Source organism: Plectropomus leopardus, chromosome 6 (assembly GCF_026936395.1).
Source record: "Plectropomus leopardus strain MGB_pleo_1.0 chromosome 6, ASM2693639v1, whole genome shotgun sequence".
NCBI lineage: Eukaryota > Metazoa > Chordata > Actinopteri > Perciformes > Serranidae > Plectropomus > Plectropomus leopardus.
The window spans coordinates 18228636-18241748 of NC_142181.1; the positions used below are offsets into that span (position 1 = coordinate 18228636).

The 13113-nt window shown below is 40.7% G+C and overlaps 1 protein-coding gene across 4 annotated transcripts in view; it reads left to right on the plus strand.

The window, feature by feature from the left end:
* The first annotated feature begins 464 nt into the window (after positions 1 to 464).
* Positions 465 to 13113, plus strand: part of kmt2a (lysine (K)-specific methyltransferase 2A) — a 51044-nt gene continuing 38395 nt past the window's right edge. For 2 of the 4 annotated variants that reach the window (XM_042486338.2, XM_042486342.2), the window contains exon 1: positions 465 to 747. In XM_042486338.2, the coding sequence (XP_042342272.2) occupies positions 502 to 747 (246 nt within the window). In that variant the 5' untranslated portion in view covers positions 465 to 501. The remainder of the gene's footprint in view (positions 748 to 13113) is intronic. The other 2 variants (XM_042486339.2, XM_042486343.2) reach the window with 1 other exon arrangement.

The following is a 13113-nucleotide window of genomic DNA, read 5'->3' on the forward strand; positions in this document are numbered from 1 at the left end:
TGTTAATATATCTTGTTTATTCAGTTATTTTTAACTATATATATATATATAAATATTATTATAACTTTCTTTGTTTTTATGAACGATTGCTCTCTGATACTCTAATCATGTGTCATCGCATGCACATGTAACTATTTGTCATGGTTTAGGTTGTTGTAGACACTGTTTTTTTTTCTTATGGAAACAATAAAAAGTATGACTGAAAAAGAAAACATCACAACAAGCTAACGGTCTTGTCCTTCCTTGTGATTCAAGTGCGAGGCTCCTTTCCCGGGCAAAGCCCCTGAACCTGATTTGGATTCAGCCATGCAGAGTCTGAATAGGGCCGCTGAGAAAATGCATTGTCGGGGTTTCTTCAGTTCCGCCCCGCAACCTGCATAACGACGTGCGGGCCAGTGAGAGCGGAGCGCTGTGGTGGAGGTTGTTTATGTGGAGTGCTGGGTTAGGGTTCCGCCCACCGAGGTATCTCTGATCGCAGGGCAGGCAGGCAGAGAGTGTAAAATGGCGCACAGCTGTCGGTGGCGGTTCCCCGCTCGGCCCGGAGGGAGCTGCAACTCCGGTACCGGGAGGAGAGCGGGCCGAATTAGGGTTACTGCCTCTCTGCGGAGTGTCTCTGGAGCCCACCCTAATGCAGCCGGGCTCGGACCTGGGTTTGATGCTGCACTACAGGTCTCTTCGGTTATCGGGAGCAACCTGCAGAAATTTCGGGATGTTTTGGGGGAATCGAGTGACTCGAGCAGCGGGGAGGTAAGCACAGGAGCAGCCCGGTGGTGACCGGGGAGCATCAGTTAGACAGCTGCGGGAGAGCCGTTGGGTACATTTCATCCGAGGAGCTAACGGTTACTCTCTGCCCAAACGCTGACCATCTTTTCCTCCTCCTGACGTGAAGTCTGGCTGTGAGCAAACTTGTCATTTCCATGATGCTCTGTTAACTTTGAGTTGCTTATGTGGCCTCAAACTCCATAATAACGTGTTATGATGCTAACTTTAGTTAACAAACACCGACTGGTTATCAGGTTTGTGCTCCCAGTGGTCCTACTGGGAAGAAAGTTTTCTCCCATCTCAGTGGAGTGGCTACATCCACACAGTTTGGATAAACTGGTGCTAACGTTAGTCTGCTAGCAAAACATTGTGGCGAAAGCCTGCTGTTATCTGGTTAATTACAACATACAATACAGTTAATACCCAGCACATACTCGGGTTCACTTGGTGGCTAATTGTGTAACCAAGTCGTTACTACTGGTTTACTAGTTAGCTACTTGACATTAGCTTGATGTGAAGCCTCCAAATTCATGTGCCTTAACACAGTAAAAGTGTCGTCCCATGTTAGCGTTAATGTTCATTTTTACTGTAAAATATGATTTAAACACTTGTGTTTATCATAACGCCGTTTCATGGGGTTGTAATAGCACGGGACCTTCAAGATAGTGTGTAATATGTTTGAAAACAAGACATGTCAACTTGAAGGAGGCGACACAATTGTGGTTTGTAACAAGCTAACTTAGCGTCTGTCTGCAACGTATCCCATTAAGGGCCCTTCAGTATTTCCTTAACTTACTTCCAGATTTCTATCAGATAATCTTCGCTAGCTCAAAAGCTTAGTATTTACACCATGAGCTCAAGGGCTGGCTGTAAGGTGTCAACCTTACAGCGAGGCTTTGCTAACATAGCTGATTGGTTAGCTCGCAGGTTAGCATCCTGTCGTAAGCGATGTTAAAGTTGCAGGTTTGCTCGGGAGGTTGCTGTGTTTACCTCCGGCCAGCATATTGCTCCGTAGCGAGTTAAAGCATCATAGCTAAAGTTGGCGGAGCTCACGCACAAAGTATATGATTAGCGTTGCTGTGTAGTGTTAAGCTAGGGCAGCTACCATGCTACGCACTACGCCACGCTAGCCATCGAGGCTATTGCTGATGCATAGGAAAATGGGAGGTGGACATGTTTTCCCCTTCTCTACACAGCCAGTACGTAGCTAGTACCAAAATAATATCGGTGTTTGTGGTGCTTGGAGATGCAGCCTGACACACAGCTACACACTCAAAATCACTCTCTTCAGTGCCGAAGTGCTACTGAGAGTATATCGACAGGGTTTGGTGCGAGATTTCGTTTCGTTTTTAGCAGAGAAATGAGACCTGCTGGTGACAGTGCGCATGCAGGGCTGGCTACAATAACAACGAGCCCCTTCTTGACGGACCGTGTGATGTGGGGGTGTGTTCGCCTTAGCGAACTACCATCTTCCTTCTTCATGATGAGCAGCATGCGTTCATTGCAGTGGGAGTACACTGTGTGGGGATGTTTACCACCAACTCCAGTGCTCCGCAGACTGCTCATTTGGTTGAAGCACACCAGTATTTGCATGCATACTTGTTATGCATTTAGACATGATTTTTTTTTTTTTTTACTCTGAATTTGACATGGATTTTTACATGCATTTTAATTATTGCTTGGAGATTATCTTGTAATATAAGATAGTCTGTCAGACTTTCTGGAAATATTTTCTGATGTGTATTTATCATCTTAGTTTCATAATATTCTGGAGAAACATACCTTGTATTTGAAAAATATTTGTTAGCAAATTACCTCTTAAGTGATTGGGCATCCCTCTGACCCCTTACTCCAGAAGACTGATGGTTGTAACAGTATAATAGCAGTCTGGATTTGTGTAGACAGGCTGGACCATTTAATCTCTAAGGACCTTGAGTTATATGATAAGTGAGTACACAGCATGGTGACTTGATTGATTTCAAAGTACATTTTGTACTCTCAATCAATGCTTTATGATTTTATGGAGAAACAGATATTACCTGAAATATCAGTTTTGTCTTTTTAAAAAGTTTCCCATGGTCATGGAAAATCAGGAAAAGTCATGGAAATTCAAAATCACATTTTCAGCCTTGGAAAAATCATGGAATTACTCAAAATTATTGAAGTTTTTTGGAAAATGTTGTGGAGTTTTGCTGTGCATAATGAAATTGTACCATAATCTTGCACGGATAACCTTCCATGTAGTGTTACATCAAGGCAATTTAATTTTCTATAACTGTCAACTTGATCTACCTTTAATATGCTTCACTGTGCAACAATGTTTTGTTTACTAGCACGTATATTTCATCATTTTCTTCCTGGGTTCTTCTCTCTTCCTGTATGCCAGTTAGCTGAAATTATGTTGAATGTTTCAAAAACGCCGGGCAAGTAGGGCAAGCCAAAAAGAAAACGTCTATGATGGGATCTTGAAAAGTCATGGAAAAGTTTGGAAATTTTGTCCACGAAAATGCATGGAAACCCTATTTTAAGCTCTTTAAGCCCCTCTCACCCCACTTTGAATGGCTGATAATGGGTGAGAGTAAAACAGTATTTGGGATGTGTTTATAGATAGACTTTAAATCCCACTGCAGGTTGACTCATATGATAATAGCAGACACAGTGTAGTAATTTTCCTTTTTTTTGCACATTCATGCTTTACATCCCAGCATTGTGATATTCCAGAGAAACATTGATGTTCCATAAAACATCATCTTTATAGGCAAATAGCTGTTTCAGTCAAGTCATTAGAAGTCCCTCCAATCTCTTGCTCCAAGAGACTGAGAATAATAACAATATATAGTCTTTATGTGTGTAGCTGACTGGCTGGACTGTTTGGACCAAAATTGAAATATATATAATGTGTGGACACAGCATGTTGAGTGCATTGATGATTTTGAGGTACATTTTGTACTTAAAATTAATGTTTTAAGATTTTATAGAGTAGCAAGTATTATTTTTTATATTTCAAATGGCTTTTTAAGCTCTTTAAGCCCCCCTCACCCCACCTTGAATGACTGATAATGGGTGAAATTATAATGGTATTTGGGATGTGTGTATAGACAGACCTAAAATCCCAGTGCACTTCATCTCATATTATGATAGCAGACACAACATAGCGATTTTCCTTGATTTTTTTCTACATTTATGCTTTACATACCAGCTTTATGATATTCTAGAGAAACATTAATGATCCGTGAAACATTATCTTTATAGCCAAATGGCTTTTTAAGTAATTACGATTCCTGCCTTCTCTTACTTCAGTGAATGAGCAGTATTTAGGATGTGTGCAGACAGACTAGACCATTAAATCCCCATGGAACCTGAAGCCTATGGACACTGTGGAAACAGCGTGGTGATTTCATTGAGAGACAGTGTAGTTCCTGTCTGGCCAGAGCAGGGCAGGATTGTTCAGGCTCACTGCAGCCTGCTGAGCTCACAGGGCGACCCTGAACAGAGCGCCAGCCGGACACTTGGCCACCCCTCCTTCCTCCATCCAGGCAGAAAGACCCAAATCCACTTCAGACAAACACAACCCCGTCTGAGAGGCAGAGCAACTTTTCTTCTGACAGCTGCCACTTTGGAATGGATTACTAAGCCTATTGGGGTGGCTCAAAAGGGTGCTTGTCGGCTGTTGCTGTCCAAATGAAGGCATTTGTTAGCTTTTGTATGTGTGTGGGGAATTCATTTTCTTGATCCAGCCAAATTGTCGTTGCTTATTTTGGATGCAGAGTGCAGTCCATGGAGATTTTTTTTTTTGTAAGTGTGTGACCTTATCACCTCCACAGCCTCATCCCAAGCCCACAGTCCACCTAATCAGACTTTGCATCATTTTCCCTTTTTGTTCTTGGTCCATTATATCTTGCCTTCTGCTGCCTCTATTCCAGTCACATATTATTACCAATGTTTAATCATTCATACAAAAGTGCAGCTGAATAGATGTATCAACCCAAATGTCTCTTTGCCTCACTGGTTTGAGAGAAATAGTGTGTTTGAGCGGAAGGGGCTTCAGTCCAGCAGGTGTTTGGCCTATTTAAATGGAAGACCCCCCCATTCTTTTCCCTCCTCCCGCTTACCCATCCCTGAGACGGCGTGTGGATTGGAGCAGGAAGCTTTGTGTCTGCTTTTATTCTAGCTCTCACAAAGTGCGGGCGGCTGAAAGAGCACAGGCAGGGATATCAAAGAGTGCGGGGCGACCCCCCTCTTCCCAACGGGACAACGCTGGGAGGAGAATTAGTCACAGACCCTCCCATCCATGGCTTTATTCTGCTACAGCAGAATGCTTTAGGAGTTGCCTGACTGGGAGAAAGGCCGCAATTGTGTCGTTTTTCTTACTCTTTGTGTATGTGTGTTTGTATGGTGGCAGGGGTAGGGGTGTCCCTCAGACTTTATGTCCCTTATTGCACTCACGAGTAGGCGTGTCTTCTTTGTCTTTATTTTGATTAGAACTTCAATTCAAGCTGCCTGCTTGGGTGGGTAGGAGGGTGTGTGTATCTATGGGTGCCTGCCAGCCTGTGTGTGTGTGTGTGTGTGTGTGTGTGTGTGTGTGTGTGTGTGTGTGTGTGTGTGTGTGTGTGTGCGCAAGAGAGATACCATGCACATGTGCCAATAAGTCTGTTTGTCTTTGTCAGTGGACTGTCCTGCTCTCCTTATGTGTGAGGTGTAGGAAGAGGAGTCATCTAGCCCTGGAAAGTGTTTGTTTTGGTCTCTGTGCTGTCGAGCAAATGTGAAACAGTTGCACTTAGTGTTGGGACACTTGAAAAAACAAATGTCCACCTTTTGCTTGGGGCTGACAGGGGTCACAAAGCAGTGCCACTGGGTCATTCATTCTGGTGGAGGGATCAAGATCATCCAATCAGTGACTAAGACTGGACCTTTGACTTGAATGGCCTTTGGTATTAGTCATGTTGGCTGCTTTGTAAACTTAGTAGTATCTGGTAGAGCGATTCTTGGATTTCCTTTGTGGTCTTTTGAAGAGATGTGTCATCTGAGGGGCATATAGGAGGATGAGCTCATCACCAATTTACATTCCAGGAAGGGATGAGGCATCATGTCTGTACAGTAAATCCAACAGGAAAGCTTACTGGAATGTGTCAAGAAAATGTTGTTTTCAGACTAGCAGGGAGGAATGACTTCTTAAGATGTGTTCTCAAACATCAGACTGACTGAAAGGGTCCTAACCTGAGAACTTAACACTTCTATTTGGCATCCCTCTCAGGCTGAGTCACATTCCTATCCTCATTTTTAGGGTTGTACTGAATACTTAAAAGCTTCAAAACTTCATTCATTATGTTCGCATTTTAATTCTAAAACAGTTTGTAAAAGCTGCAAGTTGTTTTTTTTTTGCATGTTTTCATTCTGCATAAACCCCTTACATCTGCACAGTTGCAGATATAGATTGGCTACACTGATATTATTGGAAAGGTCCCAATCAAGTTTTTTTTTGCCCCAGTTCATTTGATATTAAGTATCTGCCAATACAGAGTCCTGATCCACTAATCATATTTACCTGGATAATACAGCTGCATAATGCACACTTTAAGTACTTTAAAGTTATTAAAATCAATCCAGTGTATATACTTGACAGGTTAACAGCTCTGCAATGCAATGTGAGAAAAAAATACCTGTATCCAAACACTTTATTTTATGTATACAAAAATAACAAAGTAAACAAACTAAAAACATTTTTATATAGCTCTTATCACAATTCTGCTTAGTATGGCATTTGTTTTTTTTTTTTAACAAAATAAAGTTTGTATGAAAAAATAACTCTCAAATCCACTCAACAAAATAACAAACTAAACTAAAATGTGTCTCCAGAAGTTGTTTTCAAATCCACGTATTTTCACTTTGTAATAAAAGTACATACCACTAAAAATGAGTAATGTAATCACAATTCCACTTCAAAGTAATGTTACAACTTTAACAATTTCAGTCACAACAAATAAAAATCACTTATAATTCTGCTTATTACAGCATTATAATAAAACTAGTTCACTGAAAATGAACAACCGAGATTTCAATTCAACTTAAAGTCGTAAGCAGCTGAAGTTTAATATGAAAAAAAATCAGTTTCAAATTATTGGAGTAGCAGTGTTACAATAAAACCTGAAAATCTGCTGCAAATTGTGCACTCCGTTTACGTCGCCTGTGTAAGAGACGATGTAAACAAAAGCCAAAATTTACTGAAAAAAAGATAAACGAGATCATTTTCAAAATTCACAAAATGTTTTTATCTTTAAATTTGTGTTTGTTGGCATAGAGACTTTCAAAAACAACATTTTCACTGTGGTCACAAAAACAGTTCGCTCTTCTGCTTCATGCACGCTAAAGGAAGCATGCGCCTGTATTAACGAGGCGGTCTAAGAGCAATTTAAATGCACCATGATGAATCATATTTTTTCATTAAAGAAAGTTTATTCAATAAAAAAGACTTACTAATTTAATCAGATGAATCATTTGGATTAGGATGATGATGACTACAGCTTAAACAATACAACATACTTGAGTTACCCCATTACTGACAATCACTGATGGAAATTCTTCATCAAAACTTTGTTTAAGTCATGTAAGTTTATACAGCATACTGTGTTTCACATAGACAATTATTACGTTGGCACAGTGTGCTTACCCTGTGGACAGTTGAAGTGCAGGCCCTCAGGAATGCTGCTAAGGCCAATCCCCCAGTAGCAGCGATGGGTTTGAAAGCCAGTTTTACACAGTGGCCAAATGTGGAATTACACCCTCCGGGTCCATCACGTGATGCCATGAGGCCCAGAAAGACTTTCGCCCGTTGACTTTTACTGAAAAAGAGATGTATTAAAGTAAATGGATACATTTTGTGAAAGTCAAAACCTCAGCAAAATTACTCCTTTTACTATTGATTTGATACATTCAGCTTGATAATAGATGAAAAGTCTAAAAGAGCTGCAAGATTAAATTATTTATTGATTTATTATTTCATTCAAGCTAGTAGGGCGCTAAACCAGAAGTCAGATGCTCCACTTGAAATTACCCGCTCTGGTGCACTCAGCCTTTAGTCACTAGTGCGCATGCTCTATTGGCCCCATTATTGGGGATATCCAGGTACTTTCATGTTGCAGAAATAGACCAATTCTTACTTCATATGCTACTGAGGAGGAATGAACGGGGCCCCACCTCAATGCTGTATCCCGGCTTTCTTAATACATCCAAGGTTCAGCCTTGCTTCTGATGTTTCCTAGTGGCCACTCGTTGTATTGCAGCAAAAAACAATATCCCAATAGACCATTTTTATAAAAGAGATGTCTTTAAAACTGACAGGATGCAAACCCAAGGATGGCGATGGAATAGCCTGTCTTTCTCTGCCTCTGATTGGCTTTACCTGACATTTGATACCCTAATCCTAACAATCCAACTCCTCTTGCCTACATGTAACCAATCCAGCCACTGAATGCAACGAGCACTAGCCACTCACAGGAAGAGTAAGGCAGGGCATTCCTGTGCTATTTCTAGGATTCTCAAATTTGCTGACAGGACATCTCAAACTGCAGTCAAAGTCAATTAAGACTGTTTCTAATGTGGATTTTAACTTTTGATCAGTAGGTGCTTGCTATGTTGATGCTATGAATTCAGGCTTATTGAAAAGTTGCACTCATCATATTGTGCTGTTAATAAGGGTGCAGTATAGCCTGTGAGGGTGTGGGTCAGTTTGGGTGTGGGTAAGGCGTGTGCTGTGTAACTGTGGTTTTCATTTGCTTTCGCCCAACGTGAACATCACAACGAGATTAGCATCATAAGTAATACACTAGTGCAAGGTGTTTACTGACGATGACTACGCCAGTTGTGGCTATTTTTTTGCAAAATTTGGCAACAGATTTATCAGTGCTCCCAAACTGCTTCTTTAAAGGACAATAAAGTGTTTGTGTGTTTAACCCATTTACTACCGTGTAGATATATTGAGTATTTTATTTTAAAGTATTTGAAATTAATTTTAAAGGCTTCTTTAAAGGCTTTTAATGTGAAACTACCTTGGGAAATGTTGGCATTGCCCGTGAGATTAGGTAATGTCACAAAAATGCATAAAGTTAAAATGATAACAGATGTATAATAGATATTTTGGCACCTATTTGTGTTGGGTTGTCAGAAAGCTGGCTGGAAACATTGCAGTAATGAAATAGATTTTATTACCCATCTTGTCTAGTGTTAGAAATGATAAGGAGATAAAAAATGCAATAATTTGCATGGCAGTATTGTTTCAGTATTGAGTGTTTTTATAATCAAAACTAATTAATATTGCAGCTACAAATCAAACTTTTGGTAGCCTTTCAGAATAACAAAATAGGTTTAGATGAAGTTTGTTTTTACAAATGTTTAGCGGCACAAGCTTCTACTTTGAAACTGGAGGTGAACCCAAGGCCAACCTTTGCACGCCCATCCGCTTTCCAACCTGCATATCATTACTTTTTGCTGTGCTATGAACAGCATGCTACTTCCTTAATGTTGCCAGTAAATGTAAGATATTGCAAATTAGCTGCATCTGAAGATGATTTGTAGGGGACATGGTCAGCTGATCATGACAAGAGATGTTTTTTTCTTGTGTTAACTTCTTTTATACACTTTAAGTTTCATGGGCTTTTTGTTATGCATCACATCTTTTATGAGCACCTGCAGGCTAAAGCTGTGTGCACAAACTCTCACTAATGAGGACTCGCATAGGTGCTTAAAATGATTCCTAATCAAGTTTAGTCTGGGATTCCATAATTTATTGATTTAAAATGTAGACGTGTTACAGAGTCACTTGTTTGGCAAAGCTTTTCAAGGTTAACCATTTGAAACCTGGACATCAGTTTTTCTTGTGCTGCATTTAGACGCCTTTCAAAGTAATTTAACCCTTGAACCTGAACAAAAGGTTTAATTCTCTTCAAAGGCATTGGAAAAGGCAATGAGCAAATTGCAAGAAACTGGTAAGAGGTGACAAGAAAACAACCTAAAAATTAATGTTAAAAAAAGGAGAGAAATATAGAGAGCAAGAGAGAGGGAGAATTATTAGAAAATAATGCAATAAAAATGAGGGAAAATGTCCAGAAACGATATTTAGGATTATTATAATTAAATATTAATAATATGTTACGGAATATATATTTTTATTTTTGATCAATTTTTTTCAAATAATTTCCCCTTTTTTTAACTTTCCATTTTTTGTTAATTCTCAGGGTTTTTTTGGGGGGAGGGGGCAATTATTGGGTCATCTTTTTGTCAAGTTCCTCATTGCCTTCCTTCCATATTTTGAAAGAAATCAAGCTGATTTGTTCAGGTTTCAAAGGTTAAAGCCTGGTTTATCCCCTGCCTGGGAAAGTAGTCCCTGATCTGCAACCCATCATCTATAACCAGTTTGACTTCTTCTAAATGTTGTCTTGAAAGGCAGTAAAAGTCCCGTTCGCTTTCTCAGAGCACAAAACCTCTGTCATAATGATATTGAGATTTGAACCTCAAACCAAATTTACACCCGTCTCAAACTTTCAGGGACAGTCCCTTGCATTTCCTGAAAAAAATAATGTCGCTTCCATATTGACTCATATCAGTTTCCCTTTCTCTAACCTTTGGTGATTTTTATTGAGTAATTTATGCATTGATGTGTTATGAGATGCGACACACCAGCAGGAAGTAAAACCGCTCAGGTTTTCATGCTGAGACTGACAGAAAAAGCCAGCAGAGATGAAGAACTTGAACAGTTGTCTTCAAAAGCATTCCTCAGCTGATGAAATAGAACGGCGAAAAGAGAAACTCGGGTCTTTCCAGTAACCTTTTTACCCCCTGCATGGTGCATCGCAAGGTGGTACATGAACCTCACCTTGCTAGTCTACTACAGTGTTTGTTTACTTCTTGAAGTTACCTCCCCGTGCCTGCCCTACTACTGAGCTCATGGTGAGGCTTGTGTTTCACACGCTGCTGCTCTGAGCTCGGCAGCCAGTGGGCGGGAAGCGAGCGAGCAATGAGTGAGTGACTGAATACGTGTTTGGGAGCATGGCAGAGAACAGGAATAAGGGGGAGTAAAAGGGGAGGCTTGTCGTGTGTGGGAGGCCTGTTTAGATTGGGATTTGGCAAGATTCTGCACGAGCGTGTTGAAACCCCAAAACCCTTTTCATCCTCAGCGCTCCCAGGAGACGACTGCGCTCGTTCTGTTGTTGATGGTGCATGTGGTCAAGATGCTGCTTCCCTGCCTCTTTTTTTCCCTCTCCTCCCACATCCCTCCCTTTCTCACTCGTGTTTGCTACTTGCCTCGCCTGTGCTCCCCTCCCCCGCATCCTCACTCCTATGTTCTGCTTGTTTACATCTTGCTGTACAGTTCACGCGCAGAGGGTGTGTTTTTTTTTTCTTTTCTCTAACCGAGTGTGTGTGGCTGACAGATCAGAAGGTCTATGTGCGCATGTACGACTGTGCATGAACCTGTGCGGTCCTCTCTATGCGTGTTGTGATGTCATTGACTGCTATTTGCACTACCACAGCGAGTCAGAGCTGTCCGTTGGTACTCCGCCCCCCTCCGCTTTGCAACAACCCCAACCAGGAGCAGCAGCTTGCTCTGGGAGGAGAGGACGCTGGTGTTACTGGGAGGAGAGGGGAAGAGGAGAGAAAGCGCAAGGAGTGGACGATGCTTGGATCAGTATTGCCTGCCAGGATAAACAGCAGTATTGACTGTCTGTTATTGTTGTTTGTTTATATGTAGAGCAGATGAAAGAGCCAGTTCTGCAGCACACATTAGTGGTTTTAATATTTCTAAATTAGATTCCACAGTCTGCGTGCTTCAGACACATTTAGGTATCAATTATTCACATTGCGATGTAACTCGTGGCTGTTGAAAATTAGTTTGCATGTGCACACACTTGTGTGGACTACACTTGGATAGCAGCTGCTCTACAAACTGGGCCAATGAGACCTCAACTGCATCCCCACATGCTGCTATAAATAAACATCATGAAATGACATACTCACCTCCACTCTTAAACACACGCACTGATTGCAAGGAAGTAATGGCACAGGGAGGATATTGGTGATGTTAATCATCCTCCAGTGATTTCTCTGTTGCACACCTCTTTACTGATGCATGAGAGGAACGGTTGATGTACAGTCTGTACATATCACATCTACAGTTGCGCCCATCATTTCTTGAACCACCAAGTATCAAAAGAGATTAACACATGTTTAAGTCAGAGATTCGTTAAGTGAAATATCAAGCGCAACTTGTGATATATTGGTGTTTTGAATATGGTTTAGTTTTGTTGTGCAAGAATATGGCACTTCAGTGGTTCCAGCATGTTTAATCTGCCAGTTCAGGCTCTCAAATACTTTTTTTGACACATCAGTCGACTCACTCCCTGACAGATGGGTATTAAGTCTTTTTTGGTGTTCCTTTAATATGCTTTCTTGCATTTGTTCTAAGGTAGTAACACATAAGTTTCTATACACACAGACCATGTTGAGTGAAGCTTTGAACTCATGGTGTTTCAGTGGAAGAATGAGAGTCATGGCACATGGGGCACAACTGTGTATTTAATGTGATTTTAATGGAGTGATAGGTGAAAAAAGTTGAAAAGGTTTTTGAGGCAGCAAGGTCGGGCGTTCATAATATAGTATAATATAGTACAATATCTTGCCAACTATTTGATGAATGAATTGAATGAAATTTGGAATAGACCTCCATGGTGCCCGTAGCATGACTCCTAATGTTTTCAGATTCTGTTTTGCAACCAACAGGCCAAAATTTTACTTCAGCTCAGAAAAACTAATGCACAGCCTGTCAGCCTCAGCTATTATTACATTAGTATGGTAACAAGGGAAGTGTGTCGTACTAACATGGTCATTTAAAGCACATTATCATGCAGATAAATTAATATTAGGTATTAGGATTATGTTAGCAAAATAATGCTACATACTGAACATGTGTCAACATCCAGCAGTTGGCTTTTTAACATGATGGCATGCTCGATTGTTCACACAGCTCACATAGCTGTGTGTATGTACTTTTGAGGGTGTCAAAGCTGAGTGAAAGTTCAGGGCTGAGGATGTACAGCTGAGTCTGATGAGCTCCTCTTGAGATGTTCTGTTATGGTCACACAATGTATAAGGATAGAGCCTTATCATAAAGGCAACACCATTGGTTTTCTCTGGTGCCATCCTCAAACCACACTTCATATTTGTTGCCTCACTAGTGGACAGGATGTGAGATGATTTACTTTGAATCCTAAAGCTACAGCTGGTAACTTTTATACAGTTTTTTCATATCATATCATATCATATTTATCATATCATATTTGCTGAAACTCACTATATCCTGAT